Source organism: Erithacus rubecula (assembly GCF_903797595.1).
Source record: "Erithacus rubecula genome assembly, chromosome: 19".
NCBI classification, from domain to species: Eukaryota; Metazoa; Chordata; class Aves; order Passeriformes; family Muscicapidae; genus Erithacus; species Erithacus rubecula.
In genome coordinates, this window is record NC_136671.1 from 4229171 (window position 1) to 4251267 (window position 22097).

The 22097-nt window shown below is 48.9% G+C and overlaps 1 protein-coding gene and 1 long non-coding RNA gene across 4 annotated transcripts in view; one reads left to right on the forward strand and one right to left on the reverse strand.

Moving 5' to 3' along the window:
* Positions 1 to 3333: 3333 nt before the first annotated feature.
* TBX5 (T-box transcription factor 5) overlaps positions 3334 to 22097 on the reverse strand; it is a 38369-nt gene continuing 19605 nt past the window's right edge. For all 3 annotated transcript variants that reach the window (XM_079322348.1, XM_079322349.1, XM_079322347.1), the window contains exons 7-9: positions 19259 to 19350; positions 11554 to 11780; positions 3334 to 3931 (exon numbers count right to left, since the gene is read on the reverse strand). In XM_079322348.1, the coding sequence (XP_079178474.1) occupies positions 3354 to 3931; positions 11554 to 11780; positions 19259 to 19350 (897 nt within the window). In that variant the 3' untranslated portion in view covers positions 3334 to 3353. The remainder of the gene's footprint in view (positions 3932 to 11553; positions 11781 to 19258; positions 19351 to 22097) is intronic.
* On the forward strand, positions 3413 to 4933 carry LOC306810158. Its single transcript, XR_013776400.1, has 2 exons — positions 3413 to 3524; positions 4669 to 4933. It is a non-coding gene; the product is annotated as an uncharacterized lncRNA (long non-coding RNA).

Below are 22097 nucleotides of genomic sequence, written 5' to 3' on the forward strand. Positions count from 1 at the left end.
CTCTTCTGTCCAATTCCTCCACTGACAAATGTAATTTCCCCCCTAATTTTGCTGGTTTTTATTGTCAGTATTATTATTCTTGGCTAAGAGATAAATCCGTAAGAAAAGAAATCAAAGAAATTGCATCAGGTTCTTTGGATTCTAAAATCACAGTCAGAGGGAGAGGACAACCTTCTTGACAGCTCCTGGTATTGTTTGGTTGTTTTGGGGAAACGTAGAAGCTCGAGGTAGAAGAGGCACATCCACATCCAGACTGGGATCACCTTTTCCTTTCACATCCTAATTCCCCCCAGTCCTGCCCATGGAAATGGAAATGGACAAACTCCCTCAAAAGAGGAGGGAAAGGCTGTGTTGGATCCTCCCACTGCCTTTGCTTTGCCTCCATCCCAGATTTTACTGCTGTGACAGGTGATGACTGTGCACTGATGGCCTCCCTGCTCCTCACACCAGGGTGGCTCCACAAGGCTGTATCCTCTGGGATCTGCCTGGTTTTCCAGCCCCAAAACCCATCACAGCATCTCAGCACAACCCCAAAGAGCCAAAACCCAAACCTGAGGAAAAGACTGGAGTTGGAAGCTTGAGGCTTTCCTCCCAAAGATCAAGACGCAATTTTCCATGGGAATTTAGTTTTCCTGAATCCTCTTTGAGATTCCTGGCAGGCATTTCTGGGGAGACCTACTTACTGACAGGGTAACCACTGCCCATGTAATGACATGGGAATCACCAGTGGGGATTGGATGATTACGTGATCAGCAGTGGGATAACAAGCTGGGGATTACACAGCATAGATGACAGCTAAATACAGAGTATTCCTTGTGTTCCTTGACTCAAAATGCAATTTACTCATCACTCTTGGAGCCCTGCATGTTCTGTGTGATTTAATGTAGCATTTGGGTGGTTTCCTGGGGGTGGCTCCATGCAGACAAAAAGCTTTGCAAGAATTGAGGTCCCAGCCTTGCCCCTGCATCTCCCTCTGCCCACCAATGCTGTTGGCACCCAGAGTGATCTCCAGCATCACCTCTTGGCTGTGTCCAACCCAACAACCATGAAATGCTTTGCAAGCACCAGACAGTAACAGCAGACACCTGAAAGAAGGCAGTTTTATAGGAGGCAGTGCTGGGAGAGGCTCAGAACACCCCATGCCCTCCATCCCTGGGACAGCAAGGTGGGAATGTCCCTGTGGAGTGGCCCTGCTGATCCTGCTGCCTTCCTGTGCCTTTCCAGGGTGTCCCTGCCATGTGGGACAGGTTGGGGACACTTCTTGGCTCCCTCCATGCTCCTCCTGAGTGACCCTGGCTCAGAGCCACCCTCTCTGCTGCACTTCCCAGCTGCAATCTCTTCATGGCTCTGGAGCTGATTTTCCCACCTGGTTTCCAGTTCCCAAAGCATCTCCCCTCCTTCAGCAAGGCTGGGACACAACCCCTGAGCCAAACACTTCTCTCCAGCCTCATTTCCCTGGAAACAGGGTGGAGCTCCACCTCACTGGGGCTTCCCAGTGCCACCCCAGCACCCACCAAGGTCCCTTTTAAATCTTGATGGGAAAGTGACCCCAGGAGACCCCAGGCAGTTGTGGAGCAAACCCACAGCCCCAAACTCAGCCCAAGCTCAGCCCATCCCTACCTGCCCCACTGTGATGCTGCCCCTCCTCTGCTAAAAAAAAAACAAAAAAACAAAAAACCAAAAAAACAAACAATTCTAGGCATCAAGTAGAAGGAAAAAAATCAAGTAAAACCACCCCAAATCCAAAAATACATTAAAAATAGGTGGGCACTCCCTTGCTATTGAGAGTGTGTGGTATTTATTACCATAAATTGGCACACAAAAATGGGAGAGCAGAGCTAGGTAGCGATTATTTTTTGATTTTTTTTCTCTTTTTTTTTCTCCTTAGGTCCATGGCTATTCCCTCCCACATCAGAATTCCCACACATTCCCACCCACATTCCCAGTGGCTGACACGCAGATATACCTCTTTAGTTAATTAGAATTACTTTTAATTAAAAATATATGTAAATTATATAGTGTGCACAGCTTGGAGAGGAAAAAAATAAAAAAGAAGGAGAAAAGAAAGCAAACTTCCATTTCAATAAAAGTTTGAACCTCTTGGAATCAGCTGCTTTTGTGACATCCTTGGAGTTTTTGGAACTCCCACGTATAAATAAATAGGACCAGGAAATTTTACACCTGAAATATTCTGCAGTAGACATTTTTGCCTTGCACATATTTGCTTTTCCTTCTCTTTTTGCAACCACCACTCCCAGCCTCTCATGATCACTTTCTGCCCCTTTTAAACACATTTATTTAATATCTCACTTCACACACCCAGACTGATATGTCTTTTTTTTTTTTTTTTTGTCTTTTTTTTTTTTTTTTTTTTGGAGAGGAAGCAAAGGAACACGGAGAAAATGAAAGCCCAGGATTGCAAACAAGCATCATCATTGTTTTGGTGAGCAAACTTTTTCCTCTCAGTTCTGCATCCTCTCCCCCCGTGGCAGCTGGCACAGAGCCTGGCTTTCCACACACTGCTAAAAATCCAGCAGGACTCAAGCTGGGGATGTTTGCAGGCTTGGAAATAACCCCACACTTCCATCAGAGACAGCTGGGACCAGGAAAGATCAGGGGATGGGATGGGAAGGGGAATGAGAGAATTACAAGTAGGAAAGGAGATGAGGGGATGGTTTATGGAATGGTTCCTGGAGAGAATTCTGGGGAATTTGTAAGGAAACACAGCTCCCTGTGGGAGTAATTCCACTCTTGGTGCAATGCCTGGGTGAGGTAGGTACTGGATTTCTTTATTTGGGGGTTCTCAGTACCTCTTTGAGCTGAAAAGTGAAGACAACACTAATTAAAAAAAAAAAAAAAAATAGAACCACCACTCCAAAATCTACCCTTGGTAAAAAAGAGCTGGTGTCTTTTTTCTTTTTTTTTTTTCTGATAAAATGGAAAGAAAAAAAATATATATTATTATTTATTATATAACATTGTCAACATCAACACCACAAAAAAAAAAAAAAAGTAACATCCTAACTGTTCTCGTTCAAGCATTCTGACTGTGGTGAGACAGGCAGCAGGAGTCTGGTGTCCCTTGGAGAACAAAAAAGAGCAGAGGGGCAAGGGGGGAACGAGGGTGGTGGCAGCAACACAAACTGGGTGGGACCGTGGAGGGACAGAAGTGTGCAGGGCTGTTGGCTTTTCTTTTCAAACAAAAGAAATCAAGAGGGGGGTCAGGGCAAGTCCGATGGCTCCAGTGCCCGTCCCTGTGAGCGCTGAACATTCACTTGCAGAGTGTCACAGAGCGCCTGCTTGTCGCCGGGGGATGCTCTCCTGTCGGTGGCCCTGGCCTTGCCTGGCCCTGGTTAGCTGCTCTCGCTCCACTCTGGCACCATGCCCACGCCGTGCACCGCGTGGTACTGGTGCGGCGACAGCGCCCGCGGCACGCCGTGGGGGTAGAGGAACTCGGGGGGCTGCAGGCTGCTGGGGGGGGACTGGATGCCCGTCTGAGGTCCACACTGCCTGACCAGGGGCTGGTGAGAGCTTTGGTGCTGGAACATGCCGTGGCCGTCTGCGATTTGGGGCGACGTGTGGTTGGCCACGCCGCCCAGGCGCGGCACCAGCGGCCCCGAGGTGAAGTGGGCAGAGAAATGCTGGTAGGGTAACCTGTCCATGGGCTGCATGGCAGACACTGTGCAACTGCTGTAGGAGGGCACGCTGGGCCACGTGTTGCAGCTGATGTCCTCCAGGCTGGGCACGGGCTCCGTGGGCGGCGCAGAGCTGGCGTACATGCAGGCCTGGCGCTGCGCCGACTCAGTCCTGTACGGCGTGCTCAGGCCCTGCTGCTGAGGGTAGGTCGGCCTGTAGAAGGGCTCCTCCTCTGCTGGAGAGGTCTCCATGTAGGGCTTCTTGTAGGGATGCTCGGTGGTGGAACATTCCTCGTCTGTGGGGAGAGAAAATGCTGCTAGGCACCAAGGGCAATGTGCTCGCAGAGCAGCCTGTCTGCAGTGCTGGTTTTACACAGGGCAATCTGGCACTTCCCTCGGTGTGGATCCCCATCATTTCCCTGGAAATCTCAATCCAGCTTGTGGAAACCAAGCTTTGCACTTGGCCCTCTCTGCTGGAAGCTCTGGGGGGTAAATCCAGGTGCTGGAGGGATGCTGAGGTTTATCTTGCTCCCCATCTCCTTCCTGCTGCCACTTTTACCTGAGGAGTTACATCTGCCTGTGACCTCTGCACCTACCAGTGTCCCCACTCCCCCCCAGGAGGCTCAGAGCTGTCAGCTCAAATCCTTTCCTTTACAACAAAACATTTCCATGATAAAAAGAGGCAACAAAAGAAATAACAATAAAAATCCTCCCAAGAGAGCGATGGCACGGCTGGGACAATCAGATTTGTTGTCTGACAGCCCCAGCCCTCAGCTGTGCCAAGGCAGCTGGGCACATAAATCCACACAGGGCTGTGGGCACATAAATCCACACAGGGCCGTGTGCTGGAGCCAAGGGGAACAAAGGAGAAAAGTAAATTTCACAGCTAGAAACAACAAGGCACATCTTGCAGAGCCCTTTGTTTCCTGCAGCATCCCAGGCTAGCAGAGGGAAGGAGATAAACAATTTAGGTGAAATCTCCAGGGTAAGGCCAAATGAATAAATGAATGTGCACTTATTTATTCATTCACAGGGTCATCAAATGAAATCCAGCTCTGCTGGAATGGATGGCAAAATTCCCAGGGATGAGCGCTTCACCAAGAGATTTTAAGGACAGCGTGGCAAGGGAAGGGGAGCTGTTCTGACATGGATTAACTTTGCTGCTGCTTCAAAAATAAGATTTCTGGTGCAGGCAGGAAAACATCCCACTTGGTTAGAGCTCCCCTGGCTGCACCCTTTGAACAGGGGTCAGATTTGAAAGAAATTTGGAACAAATTGCCCGTTACAATTTTTCTCAACGTGTTTTGAGCTGTAATTTTTTCACCCCCAAAACACAGTGGGGAAACGAACCCCAAAGAGTTGCAGAGAGTTTTAAAACCAGCTGAAACAATGAGCAGGGAGATGCAGGAATGTGTCATCCTCCTTCATCCAGCTCAGGTCTGGTTTATGTAGGAGCAGGGGAAAGGATGGAGTCCCCTGAAAGGCAAAAGCTGCAGGCACAGGTCTAACCTCCCTCCTGATCTCAGCTCCATGACAAGAGGGACATCTGGAAGAACAGCCTGAGCTGGAGCTTTTATGGGCAGTGTAAAAAGTTTGGATTCCTGACCCACCGCTGAGTAATAAGAACACTGGGGTGGAAAAACAATGTCTTGTAAAATGCAGCATTGTTCTGCTAATAAAGTTTTCAGCATTAAACCGCATCACTCTGCTGGCACCAGAAATCATTGGCTTGGGGTTTGACTGTTTATTTTATTTTGATTTTTTAAAATATACAACACAAACCAGTCAAACTCTGTTTTTCCATGGTGTAAAACTGCCTGACTTACAACCTGAGCTTGCTGATTTTTCCATTTAGCCCAGACATTTCACAGCCCAGCTGGGCAGAGCTGCAGTGTCACAGAACCACTTCCAGAATCCATCACAGGTGAAGAGAGAAAAACAAAGCCAACCAGGATTTCTGTGGAAACCCCAAAAGTGCCCTCTGTCCTTCTGTAAGCTCTCAGGATCACTGTGCTGGTCCCTCTAGAGCCAGGTTTGCTGACGTTTTACGTGGAAAAGAATTTTAAGGTGTGTAAGAACCTTGTTCCCATCTCCAAACAGAAGCCAGGCATTAACAAAGGATTCCAGCCTGCCCTAACAGCTTCTGCCTGTCCTCCTGCCCCTCTTCCCAGAGATTTTCCACCTATGGAGCCTCCAAGTGCCAGAGAGGGAAGAGAATGGTCCATGTGCACCCTGAGGTGGGATGGTGCAGAGTGAAGAGCCTCAGCTGGTGCTGCCTGAGGGATTTCCAGTGGCACAGCTGCTCTGGTCTTGTCCCACACTCCTCGCAGAGGAGAGCAGAGCCAGCACAGAGCAACATCACAGGCTGTGTGCAGCAGCTCTGGGGTGACAAAAGGAGCACAAGACAAGCAGGTGTCTCGTGCAGTGTCAGAGGCTGCAGGTTCAATTCATCCTCACGGGCTCTGGAGCCTGGTCAGTGCAGCTCAAGGCCATAACCCTGTCCCTGGAGCTCCTCTTACCTCAATGCCAGCAGGACATTGGAGATTGCAACTGCCTGCTCAGGGTTTGATTGCTGATGCTCCTCATCCTTTCCCAGGTGCCACTGAGCCCCTGGAGCAGTTTTTGGCTATGCTGGAGATATCCTGACCACCCCCCAGAGCTGGTGCTGTTCTGGAGGCCAAGGGTGGTGATCAGCTCCAGCCCCTCGGTGCTGCACAAAGCTCAGAAAGCAGGAGGTGCTGCCAAGCAGGGGAGCTGCCAGAGCCAGGGAGAAGCTGCTCTGAAGTGAATCCAAGGAAAACGAAGCCTGAGGAATGGGGTGGAAGCTGGCTCCCTCACAAAGAATCTGATGCTCTATCTAATGAAGGAGCCTGAGCGGGAGCACGAGCGCGTCCAAGATTTCCGGCATTCACTGCTCCCAGCTGGGCTGTCAGAACCACGAAAACGGCTCTTGAAATGAAATTTCCCAATCCCCAGATTCAGGCCACGTAGAATGAAATGCAAACATGGAAAGCCTCTGGGCTCCAGGGTGCACTGGGCCTCCCTCTCCCCCTGGTGTAAATCAGGAGAGTTCCTTCCTCACACGTGCACTCGGCTCCCCAGGATGGAGCACAATGAAGAATGGGACACGGCTTGTTTGGTTTTCAGAGCTCACCCACATTTCCAGGGTGTTACAGGAGCTTCATTCTGACTTTGTGAGGGAGACACAATGGGTGATTATCACTGACTCTGTTGTTTTATCCAGTCTGGGTTCCAGCATGGATCTGGCACTAGCCTGAAGAGCCAATACCAGGGTGCAAGAGGGACAAAGGTTGTCCAAGAAGAAAAAAACAAGGCAGATTCAACCAAAAGGAGCATCTCTAAAGGACAAAAAAGTCCTAAATCCTAGGACATGGAACCTGAGACATGACAGCCATTCCAGCTGTTGCACTGTTTGTGACATGGCTGTGCTGTGTTGAACACAACAGGGCTGTGGGACAGGGGCAATCCAGCCCCCAAAAGCTGGAATCTTTTCCACAGGCAACAAGCTGCCAGCAGTCCCTGCAGAGGCACAGGAGGCACCTCTGACAAGGTGGGGCAGGTTGGAAGGGAACACCACAGTGGGTTATCTGGTGGGATATACCTCCCTGCTCCAGCATCCCAGAGCACAGGATTGTGTACAGAAAATTCTAGGATATCTCCAGTGAGGAGACCCCACACCCTCCTGGGCAGCCTGGCTGGTGCTTGGCCACAGGAAAGTCCTTCCCCATGGGTCAGGCGGAACCTCCTAGGCATCAGCTGCTGCCTGCTGGACACCACCTGAGCCTGTTCCATCCCCTGGCACCTCCCTGCAGACTCTGACAGGCATTGATGGGCCCCCTTAGTCATGGCCCAGCTCCCTCTGCCTTTCCTCATCAGGGATATGGAACTACAATGCCACTAGTGTTGCTGCACCCCAGCTCCCTGAACATCTCCCCATGCAGGGAGTCCCTTCCTCACCCTCAGTGTCCCTGCTCTGGTTCTGCATCTCTGCAGCACAGCCCAAGCCTTGGCCAACTCATCTCATCCCCAAACATCAGCAGCTTGTCCTCCAAGATATCCCATGCCTGGATTTTGTCCTACAGATTCTTTGAGTGGAAAAAACAAGTTGGGTGGGATGTGGGAGAAGTTGGTTCAGTCAACAAAGTGGTCTGTCCACACTGCAGTGCCTGTTCTTGAGGAGAAGGTGGAAAGGCATTGCTGTACCAGCACCAACTCAGTAGAGCAGGAAGGAAGTGGAAGATAAATCCTTCCCCAGGGTTCTGTCCAAGTTAGGGGGCTGAAGGACACAGTCCTCACTGGTTGGAGCCAGTGGATTCTGCCACCTCCCTCTTCTCCCTCAGAGTGCCAACTTGACAACTTTTATAACCTCCCCGGGGAGAGGCTGTTCCAGTTGCCTCCTGTTCAGCATCACAAGCATCCCAGAAATCTGCCAAGTGGTTGGGATTGTGTAAGGCCGGGAGGGAGCAGAGGTTCAGAGGGATGACTATTTAGTCCACAGGATATCAGAGAGAGGATAATACAAGAGAAAACAAGGCCCAGCATCCTGACTGGGATGTGGGGCTAAATGAAAGACAAGGCAAGCTGCCTGCTGGTGAGGCCTTTTGGGCTTCTCCAAGCACAACAATGGGAGAGGGAGAGATGGGGAACTACCAGAACTGCTCTTTGTGTCAGCCTAAAATCCACATCAAGAGCTGAGGGCTCCTTGATGAGACCCAGGGTTGGAGGTGGTCCATCCTCTCAAGACCAGTGGCTGCCACATGCCCTCAGCAATCCCAGTGTGGAGCTGGGACATGAGGCAGGATGATCCTTGCATTCCCCATTCCTGGAACAGTGACCCATTGCAGCTCACCAGGGACATTCCCAGTGCTGTGACCCTGCCCTCCCACCTGCACACCAGGAGTGGCCAGGCTGGGAGCTCTGGGATGTGTCCTTCCTTCCTCCCTCAGCCAGGAGAGCATCACCTCCCTGCAGAAGGGAGCCTTCAGAGATAACATCCCCTGGCAGCCCTGCTGCTCTCCCCTAATGCAATTCCATATCAGATCTCCACAGTGAATCCATCTTGCCTTGACAGCTAAAAACAACACTGCCAAGCACACAGAATAATCCTTGTTTTAGGTCACCAGGAAAGCAGGAGTTGAACAAGGTTCTTTTGGGCTGGGTGAACACAGACCTGTCCCTAACTGAGCCCAGCCCAAGGCTTGGCTCTGATTGGAAAGGATGCAGAGAAACATCAGATGTCAAAGCTGGAAGGAGACTGGCTTGGAAACCAATGGTGGAATTCACCCCAGAAGATGCAGACAGCAGCTGGTCTCAAACCCAGCTGAACTGCCCTCTGCCCCCGAGAGCATTTATCCATAACCACAGCCTTGGGAAAGGAAATAATCCGCTTGAGATAAATCCTAGACTGCCTGAGGAGGAGTCAATGCTTGGGGAGTGGATAATCCAACACAATCAATAAGATTTCCAGTCCAGAGAATGGACAGAGGCACAGTAGGAGCAAACAAACCCTTGTTTTTGGGTTTTCTGTAGGAAAGCAGGAGAATTATGAGGGGAAACTCAGAAATAAGAGGCTGGAACAGCAAAAAAAAAAAAAAAAAAGGAGAAATATCATACATAGAATTATTTTCCCATGCCCAGCAAACATCCTTGCTGGGGCTGGAAGGAAGCTCCATGTTCAGTGACATGAAACCTTGGCCCACACTCTGATTTATCCGACCCCAAATCGCTCATCTCTAGTGAATCTTTTTTTTTTCCCTTTTAATTAATTTCACTTTGCAAAGAGCTGCTTGGCAGCTCAGCCTGGCTCTCTGGTTCCCATTAACTTTGTGTTTCTTTCCTGTAAGCCCTGGTGACTGTTTTGGATTTGCCAAAGGCACGAGGAGGGGAGGGGAGCGAGGCTGGGACACCCAGGCTGGGGGAAGAAGCCGTGGTGTCGGGCAGGACACTGCTGCTCTTTGATTAAAGCCTTTGGCTGCTCTGATAAAAGGCCCTTAACTGCTTGTGCCACTCCAGCCATGGCAGAGATAAGGAGGGGCCATCGTTCCTGCAGCCCAGGCTGTCCCCCTGTCCCTGCACTGTGGCCAAGAGGCAGCTTTATTCCAGGGCAGATAGCCGTGTCTTCAGTGACAATAAGAGGAAGTGAGATAATTGGGGGATTGAGGGAAACCACCCATGGAGACACCACTTAGTGGGAATCCCAAAACTGGAAGGAAACCTCTGTTGGTTCCTTATCAGGTTACAGTGCAGAGGCGAATGATGAATTGCCCCGCGGGGCAGGGACACGCTGCAGCCAGGGATTGTCCCAGGGCTGGCTGCCTTTTGGGACAGCTTGTTTTGCTTAGGTTTGGGGAAGGGGGAAGAGGAGAGGTGAGAGCACAGCTGCCAGCACTGAGGAGCTGGGAAGGACTCCCAGGAGCTGCAGCTCCCATCACTGAGGAGGGATTGTAGGATGGGACATTCCATCACCAGCAGTGGGACTGTGCAGCACCCCAAAACCTCCCAGCCACAGCAGCACAGGCTAAAACAGGCCACACATCCCCCTCTGGCCTGGGGGACACTCTGGGTGACCACTGCATCTCTATTCCCTGCCTTACACCATCCCCATTTCCAATCCCTGCTCTGACAGATCCTATGGTCAGCTGGAGGGGACAGAAAATTCCACCTGTTTTCCACTGTTTGCCTCAATCTCAGGAAAATATTAGGATTTCTCAGTTTTGTTTTCTTTTACTTTGCATGCCTCGTGCTCCTACAACATCTGAGGGATTGGCCAAGGACATGGGAGAGGTTTCCACTGCCCTCCTGCCTCCTGTGCCAGCACTTCCCAGCCTTCCCTACCTTAGACTGTGTGTCTGCACATCCCAGTGCTCCAGGGGTTATGTTGCTAAAAATAATGGCATGTGTCTGACCGATAGGGTCGTGCAGGGAAGCGGGAAGGGATCTGCTGTGGGGAGAAATTCCTGCTGCACTCAATGCCCTGGTGCTTGCTGCCTTCTGGTACCTTTTCCATGGAGTAAATCCTGAGAAAGGCAATAGGGCTGGCAGAAACCAACCCCTGCCCACCCCTTGTTGCATCCAGCTCTGGAAATCCCCTAGTTTGTTTTTTTATCTTTCCAAGTAAAACTGGTCTAAAGCTTTTGCTATCTCAGTGCTACAAGTGGTGCTGCATTAAAACATTGTCATTGCTTTGGGAGAGGAGGGCAGAGACCACAAACCCCTCACTCCTGCCCAGAACCATCATCCCATCACTATCAGGGGGCTCTTCAGGCCCAGCAGTCAGTGGAAAGCCCTCTCAGTGTGATCCCTAAAGCTCTGTCAAAGCAGGCCAGTGGCAGCAGAGGGGAAGGAACATGGATATCATGGGTTTCCATCCCAGGCACCCTTCATTAGCCCCAGCATTTCTGCAGACAGAAAACCATATCCCAACTGTGAGACAGCCCTGAGTCACAAACTGGGCAAAATGCAAACTGTCAGGGTATCTCCACTTGGAGATTAACCCTGTCTGAGGGGCTGCAGATCAGTCACCTTTATCTCCAGCACCAGCTATCTTTCCAAATGTGGATTCACAGTGGGTGGAAGGCACTGCCAGCCCTCCAAACAGCTCGTTCCCAACCCAGCAGAAATGGGATTTGAGAGTTTCCCAGCCCAGCCTGGGGGAGCTGCCCACAACCCTCATGCCTTGCTCATGCTCCAACATCATTTGTTGTGTGCTATTTTTGCCAAAAAATCAACTATTGGAGAAGGAAGACAAAGGAAAGTATTTTCTCACTGAATATATAAAATATTCTTTCTTTGATGTTTTCCTGCCCACAAAGGCCATTATCCTTGGAGCTGTCCAAGGGGGAAACCATGCTGACAGTCATGTTGGGAGGGGGAGAACACCCAGCAGCCAGGCTCTGACCTTTTCTCTTGGTGCAGTGGTAGATCTGGCCGTGCTCCTGGGAGATGGGGTAGGGGTTGGCAGGAGGCAGCAGGTCCTGGGAGGTGCTGGACACCCCGTTCTCACACTGGTACTGGGAGCCCAGGTTGGAGGAGGCAGACAGGACCCTGCTCTCACCACTGAAGGGACTGTGATTGGAGGACACCTTCTGTCTCACTGTGCTCCTGGGGACAACAGGGTACTCCTTACTGCAACAAAAGAGAAACAAGTCAGCAAAGCAATCCATTAATAAATAGATCAGAGGATTAATAAGTGAAGGCAGCACATTAGTGTCACAGAGTTTGTTTAGGCTTTCAGGGAAGTGGAGATATCCCTCCCAAGGGGCTGCAGCCCAGCCACACTTTATCCATGCAGAACTTGTTATTCCCTATCCTCTTAGTCCCCTTCAATTCACACCTTTTCCACTTTTATACCCACACATAAAATATGGGAGCATATTATAGTTATGAGAACATAAAATAGATAAATGCAGTTTTAGCAAAATCTGCAAGATTTCTATTTACATATTCTAGCATTTATAAGCTGTATACTGTTTGTAAAGTATTTGCAATATGCACATGCATGTGAATAAAAACATCATTTCTGCCAAGCTGAACTTGGAAATTTATTAAATATTTAGGTCTATTTTTTTTCCCCTTATTGTAGTTGTCCCCATTCCTTTTGCCTGGAGTCTGTCAGCCTGGTTGTCCTGGATGGGGGATCCCTGCACCACAGACCAAGCTCAGAAAGAGAAATAAATAAATCCCCAAGATTTGATGCAGAGCCAGGATGGGAGGGAAAGCCTGGATTGTTCCCTTGCCCCAGATCTGGTTTGAACTCAGAATGTTTTGCCAACACAGGCTGGAAATCCCCTCTCCTCAAAGACCCTACAGTGTTTTTTGGAGATGTTTCTCCACATTGGCAATGTGGCAACCCCAAAGATGATTCCTGCTCTGCAGGGAGAGCTGAAGCTGAAAAGAGGGTCTCAGACAGTTCAGGTGAGGTAAAATTCTCCTCCTGAACCCAAAGACTTGCCAGAATAAAGATCAGGTAGGACAGCACCCCAAAGTGACACCAGGCTCAGAGCAGCCACCAACACAGGTTTTCTCCTCTGAGACCATTGGACCAAGCTGGCTTTGAGGGACCCCCCCACCTGTCCAAAATCATTGTGCTGGAGCAAGGACAGCTCCTCAAATGCCACCCACAGGCTCACCTGGCCACTCCAGGCAGAGAGGAGCCCTGAACCTCCAGTGACACCCCTCAGGGAGGAGCTATCAGTGCAGAACTCAGAACTTATTTACAAAATCTAACAATAGCAATCACATAAACCTACCCCAGTAGGGAGCTTTCATCCAAACCACTGCTCTGGTGGCTGCCAGAAACATCAGCAACCGAGCTGGAACAGAAGGGAAATTCACCCAGGAGCTCAAACCCAAAGAAATGTGGCTCTGGTTGGGCCATGAAAGCTTTCCCAACCCCAGGAACTGGGGGCTTGCCAAGGAAAGCCTGTTCCAAAGGTGGGGCTTCATCCCCTGGAAGCAGCATTTTCTCAGAACTAAAATCCAGGCTGTGCATAAGGAACAAAAGAGAGATGGACCAGGAGGAAACAGAGATTGATCCCTTGGATATTCAGGGCAGCAGGGGATGTGTGGTGGGGTGCAGAGCACCTGCCTGTGGACAGCCAGCACTTAATTCCACCAGGAGATTTAGCTGGAGGGCAGCTTTGGTGGCTTCTGGGGAAGCTCAAGGGCCATCAAACCTCAGGGATGACCCTCAAATCTTCTGGGTTCTGAGGGATCTCCCAGCCCTCCCACAGCTGCTGTTCCACCTTCACACCATGATGTTCAATGAAAATCACTAAGCTGCATCCCCACCTTGTTTCTCTTCCAGGGAGATCTTAGCTCTCCTTCCTGGGGAGAGGCTGCTCACACAGGCTGGGTTCATCTCTCAGCCTCACACAACCAACACCCAGTTCCCAAAAACTGGCAGAGCTTTGTTTTGTCTCCCAGTGGGTACCTGAGAGCTCAGGTGGAGGAGAAAGAGGGAGAGATCATGGCAGGGTGCCAGGCCATGTCACACTTAAGAACATCTTTCCCTGTAGATTTGGCCATAGTGGGGATGGGCAGCAGCTCTGCAGAACTTTCCCAATAGTACCCACAACCCACCCCAAATTCAGCATTTAACTCCCACCCTACACATCAGGTCTGACAAGTGGATCCCTCCTGCAATCCCAAATCCCACCTCTGCCAGGGGGAATTACAAACTCAGTCTCATTTTCTCTCATGACAACTTCCCTTTTCCCTGGCCAAGTGATGCTCTCACCACAGCAGACTCAAGAGTTTTGTAAAATCATTTTTGCCACAAACTCGTGGCCAGCAAAGAATTCAAAGGAGCAAACTCAAGATGATTTTGCCATCTCAGAATCAGAAACCTTGCTGGCCACTGCAAATTAACAATAACTGGGAAAACTATAAATACAGACCTGCACAGAGCAACACCCAGTTCACTTTCTTGCTTATTGCTACACTCTAAGAGAATAACAGTTTTCCTATTTATATTTTCATGTGCAGACCTGAAGTTTCCTGATGTACCAGCCAAGGCATAGTAAATGCAGCTCCCAGATAAAAAACTGGTTAAAAACCTCTTCAAAAATCTAGTTTAGAATCAAGAACTTCCTTCATTGAAGCATCCAACCCCTACTGGCTCTAAACAAGTTATTTTAGAAGATGTTCCTGATTTTTCTGCAACAAAACATCAAGGCTTCCCAGAGCTGCTGCAGCTCATGGTAACAAGGTTTTAAAATACTTATTAAATATCAGATCCCAAGGATCTGCTGGAGGTCAAGGTGAAGCATGAGATGGAGAAGGATTTCCTTTCCATGCTTTTACAGCAGCCTTGGAAACCCCTGAACTATCTGAATCTTGTTCACAATATCACACCTTAGTCTAAAACCTGACCCAAGATTGAACACAGGGATTCCTCTCCCCTCTTTCCAAATTTCCAGGATATTTTAACTCCTCCTTGAGCAGTCCCAATGAAAGGACAAATATTTGTCACCCTGACAATGCTGTCCCCTCTACCCAGCACAGAAACAACCCCCCAATTCCAGATGTGCAAACACAGCTCAGTGGCTTTGGGGTTTATAGTTCCCAGGCCACCAATTGTTGTCCTTCCTGCTGAGGTTCAAGAGGAGGGAAGAAGTGGAAGTCAGCCATAAAAGACACAGCAAAAGGAAGAAGAGGGGGAAAAAATGCCTGGAATAAACAGATCATCTCCCAGGAAAAAAAAAAAAAAAAATCAAACCAAACCCACTTGTCAGTGTGCATTCATTTCAGCTGATTTCCAGCATATTGAAATAAAAGTGACCCACTCTCAAGAGGCTGGCTGGAAGTGGATAAACTACAGCAGGAAAGGACGTGGTAGGAGAGGAATTACTGAGAACTTCCTGCAGCCTCAGCTCTGATTAAACACGACCCCTCTCTGTGTGGGGACTGCAGAGGATAACACTGTGCAGCAGCACAAATCAAAATGTCCTCTGAGGAACATGGGAGTGTTCACTGCCCCATTCTCCTCCAGGATAGGTTTAGATTGGATATTAGAAGCAAATCCATCCCTGTGAGGTGGGCAGGCCCTGGCACAGGGTGCCCAGAGGGGCTGTGGCTGTTCCTGGATCCCTGGAAGTGTCCAAGACCAGGCTGAAGGGTTTGGGGAAACCTGGAATCATGGAAGGTGTCCCTGCCCCTGGCAGGGTGGGATCAGATGATCTTTAAGGTCCCTTCAACCCAAACCATTCCATGATGATCCTGTTAGCAGCTCCTCTGAGCAGAGCAGCCCAAAGCCATCACTGCAACCAACCCAAGAACCAGCAATGAAAACAACCAGGGAGACACCAAGAGCTCTCATTAGCAGGCAAATTAAAAGAGAAATTTCTCCAGAAAAGGTGTTGGAGTAAGAGGAACACAGGAGGAGCTGGAGAATGGGTGTGGGCCAGAGGCAGCACCTCCTCCCCTCGTGCTGGGCTGAGCTTCTTCTGCTCAGGTCCCCCAAAGAAGGTCAGTGGCAGAAACTGCAGCTACCATGTGCCTCTTGAGTGGCTTTCTCATTTCAAAAAAGCTGTGAATAAGTGAGGACTGCCCAGCTTCCTTTTGGACTTCATCTGAATTCTGTCAGATTCTACAGAACACATTTCAGACCTGCAGTTTCAACCAGGACCAGGAGAATTCCCTGGGGTATGTGTGCTGGAGGAAAGCATCCTCTCCCCAGCAGATGTTGTAACACCAAGTCTCACACTGAAAACGTTTCAGACAGAGGGTGACTGCTGGGAGATTGCAGTGACAGACCTGGGAGATGGATTAAAGATGCAATGAGAAGACACAAGAACAAGGTGGTTTGAGCATGAGCAATGTGCACAGGTCAGCCTGGTGCTAATCAGTCCAACAGCATGTTGGAGTGCCAGGGAGCACCAGAGCCTCATCCATTTCTTCTGCTGGCACCCCAAAATGCACTGTCATCTCTGGCTCTGACTCACAGAACTGAATTTGTGTCCTCTCTCTGTCTGGCTCTGTTTCTGCTCTCCATGACACATGGGAATCTTTGGAATAATTCCTTTGGAGCCAAGCAGATTGCTGTGGATCCATGCCAAAGGCAGCAAACTGGCTCGTGATCCTTGATGGAGAAAAGGCAGCCACAACACCAGGCTGCCCTGTCACTCTTCCCTGTCACACTGTCATTCTGGATTTTTGGTCACTCTTCAAGTGCTCAGAGTACCCACTGAGGGAGCCAAGAGCCACCATTTCATGGCATCATCATCCCCCTCTTCCCAACAGAAGCTTTAAGGGCTGAACTGCATTAATTTACAAAATTAATTAAATGGCAAAATAACCAGGGCCTTCCAGAAGCTCCTCAGCCCCACAGGAACCACCACAGACAATGGGATGAGCAGCAAGAATTGGTTACAGGGACGACCAGAATTGCTCCTCCACAGTGCTGACCCAAAATGTAATAAAACTCACATCCCTCTAGACACTTTCTTTTTAATGTTTTTTGGGGTTTTTTTTCCCTAATCAATAAAATAAAAATCTCAATCTCACGCTCAGAAACTTGAAAACTTTGAACAACCTCTTCTTCCCAGAGGCTCCATCCTACCAAAGCAGCAGCTGAAGGCACCTCTTGTGCTTCAGGAAAGAAAGGCACTGGCAGGAAAATTAGCATTCCCTGGAATTTGGGTCTCCCTGGAGCTCGTGGCTCCTCTTTTTCAATGAAATCCTCTGCTGCTGGAAGGCTTCACATCACTCCTGAAAGAAGTTCTACCTGGGCTGACTTGTTAACTTTTTTTTTTTTCTGGGAAATAAGAGAAATAAAACTAATGTGGGAGGCCCAGGGAAGGAGAAAGCCATGGAGAGGGATGGACTGGAAGCCATGGTGAATGTCTCAGCAGTTTCTGCTACAAAAGGCTTTGCATATTCTCTAATGTGGGGGTTCTCCAGCTAATTTTTTCATAATGAAGGAATAGCACTAAAAATGCATCCCACCATATTCTCCAAGGGCATAGATGGACATCATTCCCCTAAAACCAGGATAAACAGACTGGTCCATCACTGGGAAACAACGTCATAAACATGCATTTATATGTTAAAATATATCATATATAAATTTAATTACATTTTAATATATATTTATATGTTGAATCTGTATAAACCCACAAAAGGCAGGGCATAGTTCTGCAACATTCTCAATCCTGAATGGTTCTTTATCTCATAGACACAACCTATTTTTTATGGCTACAATTTATTTATATATATTTTATATATGGTTTTATATATTTTCATATATAATTTTTTGATATATTCATATATCTACATAAAAAACCCACAAAGGTGGGCACATATTTGCAACCTTGAATGGGTCTTTATTTTACTATAATCATCTTATCCTGCCCTCCCTTAAAAAAAAAAATGCCACCTTTGTAAAAAGCACACAGCCATTCCTCAGCTAAGTTATTAAAATGAACATCAGAAATTAATCCTGGAAAGGCAAGGATTTTAACCCTTCCAGCCCTGCCAGCCCTGAGTAGGTGTATTTATATATTCCAAGTGTTCCTGTTCCCTGGATATCCACCACAGCCCCTACATAAAAATGCCAATCAATTTTTAGCACAGGCTCAGTGTGGCTTGATGCCATGCTCTTCATATGGCACTGAGCCCTTCCTAAGAGTCCTCCCTGTTCCACCTCCTCCCTCCTGCTCCAAAAAAAAAAAAAAAAAAAAAAAAAAAAGTGAATCCAAACCTTCAGATCCTTCCAGGGGCTGTCATGAAAGGGTGGTTTGGCAGCAAAAAAAAATCTTGGGGGGGGAGACACGTCATCACTCAAATTCCAGTAGAAGTTGGGAGACTGGCACGGGGTGGGGGAGCTATTTCAAGGGGTAGTGCCACCATAAATAAATAAATATTGACAGATCCTGCCAGGATCTGTTGGAAAGGGCAGGCAGGGAACACAGGGCACATTCAGGAGAGCCTGGAGATGATTTGATGCAGCAGATTAAGTGTCACATATACATTTTTGGCTTTTCTGGGGCTGAGGCTGAACATGTTTGTACGCAGGAGGACATTTGCCCAGTTTGAGGTGGGTTCTGGTTGTGTTTGCAGGAATTATTTGGTGCCTGACAGCACAACTTTTCTGGCTGTGGAGAGCAATGCTCAGGTCATCAACTACAACCAGAAGTGACCACCTACAGCTGGCTCCTGGGTGGGCAGTGGGGAAAACCCTCCCACCAGAAGGTCCCAAAGCCAGTCCCTGCAGCAGGAGCCAGAGAATAAAGGATCCCAGTGGCTCCTCCCCTGCTGGAAAATGCTCTATTGAGAATCTCCATCTGCCTTAGAATCGTGGGTATGGCACCATTCCTGCAAAACATTTGCACCAGGAAGCAGCCCTGACACATGGAGAAAGTTCCAAGTGAAGGAAAAAGCATGAAGTTAATTACCAGCAGGACCTGACATTTAGAAAAGGACATTAAACAGGATTTTCAAACAAGATTTAGGCTTGCTTTTCAGCTTAAGTGCTTGCAGCCAAACCCGAGATTCAAAAAGGTCTCCTCAGCCACCTGGCCCTGGAGATCCCAATGTTTTCTAACCTTTCCTTCTTCAACCTGAAACCACCACACCTCTGCTCCTGCTCTGCACATCCAGAGCCCAGCAGGCAAACACTCCCCTCCTGCCAAAACCCCTCCAAAGCCAGTAACAACAGAGCACAGGGCTCTCCTCCACCATCTCCAGAGGCAGCTGGAGCAGGCTCCAAAAACCTGCTCCCAAAACAAGGCTGGGAGCTCTGCCTTGGGAGAAAGGAACACTCAGTAGCCTGGTGGCCAGAGCTTCTCCCAGCTAGCCCAAGTTTTTAATGGGTCTGAGTGCACGTGCAGCCTCAGAGATGGGAGTTAACACAAAGCTAAAGGATGTTCTGGGCGGGGACAGGTCTGAAATAAATGGCCAAGACAGCATCCCATGCAGCAATTAAGGATTCCCCTGGGAGCAGAAGGGCCAGGATTTTGTCCCAATGTCCTGGGAATATTCCAGCACCCTGATGGAGAACACCCATGCAGATGCCAAGGCAGGGAGTGCTCAGGGACGTGCCAAGCAGGGCCCAGGTGGCTCTGGTGGCCCTGGCAGGGTCCCCACGAGGGTGACAAGGTTACCTCTGCATCCTGGACATCCTGTGCAGCTCCATGTCGTCGCTGCCACGGAAGCCTTTGGCAAAGGGGTTGTTCTCAATCTTCAGCTGGGTGATCTGAAAGGCAGGAAATGCAACGGGGTCATTGCCAGCCCATGGCCTGGGAGAGAGGGACAGAGCTTGTTACACCCAAGGCAGGTGGGATGGGAGGGGAAATTCAGCTTCGAGGAGCTCCAGTCATCCCTCAGCTCAGGCACTGACTGCCCCAGATGGGCCTTTCCCTGGAATGCTCCACTGGAAAAATATCTCCTGTCAACAGCCTCTGGCTTCTCCCAGGCCTGCCCCATAGCTCACATGTGGGACTGCACACACACATTTTTCTCTGGAGAAAATCTGCTTTCTGAGAGTTCTTACTTTCATTTGGCTGTTGGGACAGAAAGGGCTTCGCTGCTCGGAGGAGCAGGGATGGAATTTGGGTCTGAACAAATCCCAACAAGTATTTTCTCATCAAAGCACAGGCAGAACCAAAACCTCACCTCTCTGACCCTGCACCCTCATTGTCACCCTTTGGGTGTTATTTGGCTTGTTATTAAAGCCAATATTAATTGTGGATCAACTACACCCTCAGCTGCCTTGTGGATTTTGTAAAAACTCACTCTGCCATGCAAATGCTTTGGTGCCTTGACAGAAGAGGATTGAGCCTGGATCAGGTGTGATATTACTGCAAAGCCCCAAAATTTGGGCAGAAGGGGAAAAGCTCCCTTTTATTTTTCTCTTTTTTCCATCACTGCCTGTCAGTCTGAGTTCTCAGCAAGGGATCAGGAGAGACACTTGCCCAGGAGGAAAGACAGCCCCGTGTTTGCCATGGCAGGACCTGACACTCTCACATTTTACGGGAGCCCTGTCCTTCCTTCCTACTGAAAGTTGGCCAAGGGGAAGGAAAGAGCTCAGGATTAAGGGAGGGAGAACAGACAGAGGTTCATGTTCACTGAGTCAAGCACAAACAACCAGGCCCACCTCCCTGCCAAAATCCAAGGAGGAAATTCTGGATCACCCAGTGTCAATAGCAAACCTCGCCAGGTGTATGCACAACCAGATTATTCTGTTCTTTTACTGTCTTTTTGCATATTATTTTTTTTGTTTATTTGCCACTTTTGCCTCATGCAGCCCCAAATTTCTCACAGAGCCCCCCACCACACTTACACTTATCTCCACAGGCATTCCTATTAAATCAGGACCATACTTCAGCGCATAAACAAGCCCTTGGCACTTTTTTTTTTTTTTTTTTTTGGTCCCTCATTTGAGATTTCAAAGAGAAGGGTAAACAAACAATCTTTTGGGGTCAATTTGCCAGTTGAGCCATTCTCCAGCAATAAAACAGAGGCACATTTTGCAATTAAAAGCCCTGAATTATTACACAACCATTTATGTATTTTGCAAAGCAGCTGCCTATCGGTTGGAAGGTGGTGACTCTTCTAGAATGAATAATAGGCATTATTCAACATTTTGAATGGTCCTGAAGCCCTGTAAATGTAGGGGTTGTCCTCCCTTGCCGACCCCAATGGCAATATTTGCTCACATAAGCGAGGTCCTTCAGGGAGGGAGGATTTACAGGATTGGCACCGGCACACAAAGGCACAAAGGGCAGGATTCATCCCAAGCTGAGGGAAGGCATTTGAACCGAGGAGCCCGGGCTCCCTGCTGGGTGGAGGGAGGGAGATGGGGCTGCCACAGGGCTCTGGGCTGGGTGGCAGTGCCTTCACAGGTCCCCAGTGCTCTCTGCCCACTGGAGCAGGAGCCAGCGCTGCTCCAGCCCCTCCTTCCAGCACCTCAATTAAATGTCCCTTTTGATTCTTCAAGCTTTTAATCACCTGCGAAATAGCGGCCAAAATATCAACACGGGCCCTCAGGATTGCAAATCTGCAGATTTGGGAGTAGAGAAGTCCCCCATCCCACACGAGGAGCACACTTATGAGCTGAAGTGTTGATGCTGGTGGCCAAAAGCCCCAACAGAATCAGGGCCAACTTCAGCCTTCTTAAATTTAAGGATCTGCTGGATTGAAGGCATCTAAAAACCAGGGACTACAGGTTTAGAATGAATTCTCAAATCTCTGGTGTACTTCAGATGGATTGGAGCTTCCAGAACAAAGTTTCCCTAGGTGACAACTCGTGCCATCAGCCACCACAAAGCCAGGAGAGCCAGATTTAACAAAGCTATACACAACAAACTAGAAAACAGAGAAAAAGCTGGTGAATCCCTGCTCTAGCAAACATCCTGGGGAAGGTATTTCATTTGGCCGCTTTTTTGCCTGGCTTCCAAATTATTTCAGAGGTGGAAAAGCAAATGCAGGGGTGGAAATTACCTTCTTCTGGATCAGCAAAACTGAGTTTAATTGACTCTAACTCGTGGGGGAGGGCAGGGGGGAAGAAAAGCTGTCAGAAAGTCAAATGACAATTACCTCATGAAAAATAAAACAAAATACAACGTCCTGCGAGGTCATTAAGACAGAGTGCCCAGGGCTGAATTGTACAGCACAGGTTCAATAAAACTGAAGGGCTTTGTTTGGGGTTTGTTACTGATGGAAAGCAAAGCTCCACTGGCTCCTGAGGCTGCCACAGACCCTTGGAGAGCAGAGCTTTGCAGGGTGAACCTCGCAGATTCCCACTTTTCAGGGCTTGTCTGACCTATGGGTTCATCCTCACTTTAATGGGAAGTGACAGTTCCCAATGGAATTGGGAATCCCAGAGGAGTCCCTGGGCTGCTCCCCTGTGCTCCTTTCTCTGGGCTAATTGGCCACAAAGCTCTTCTGCTCTTCTTCCCAACTGCAACCTTAGTTCCAGCATGACAAAACTTAGCTTTGCAT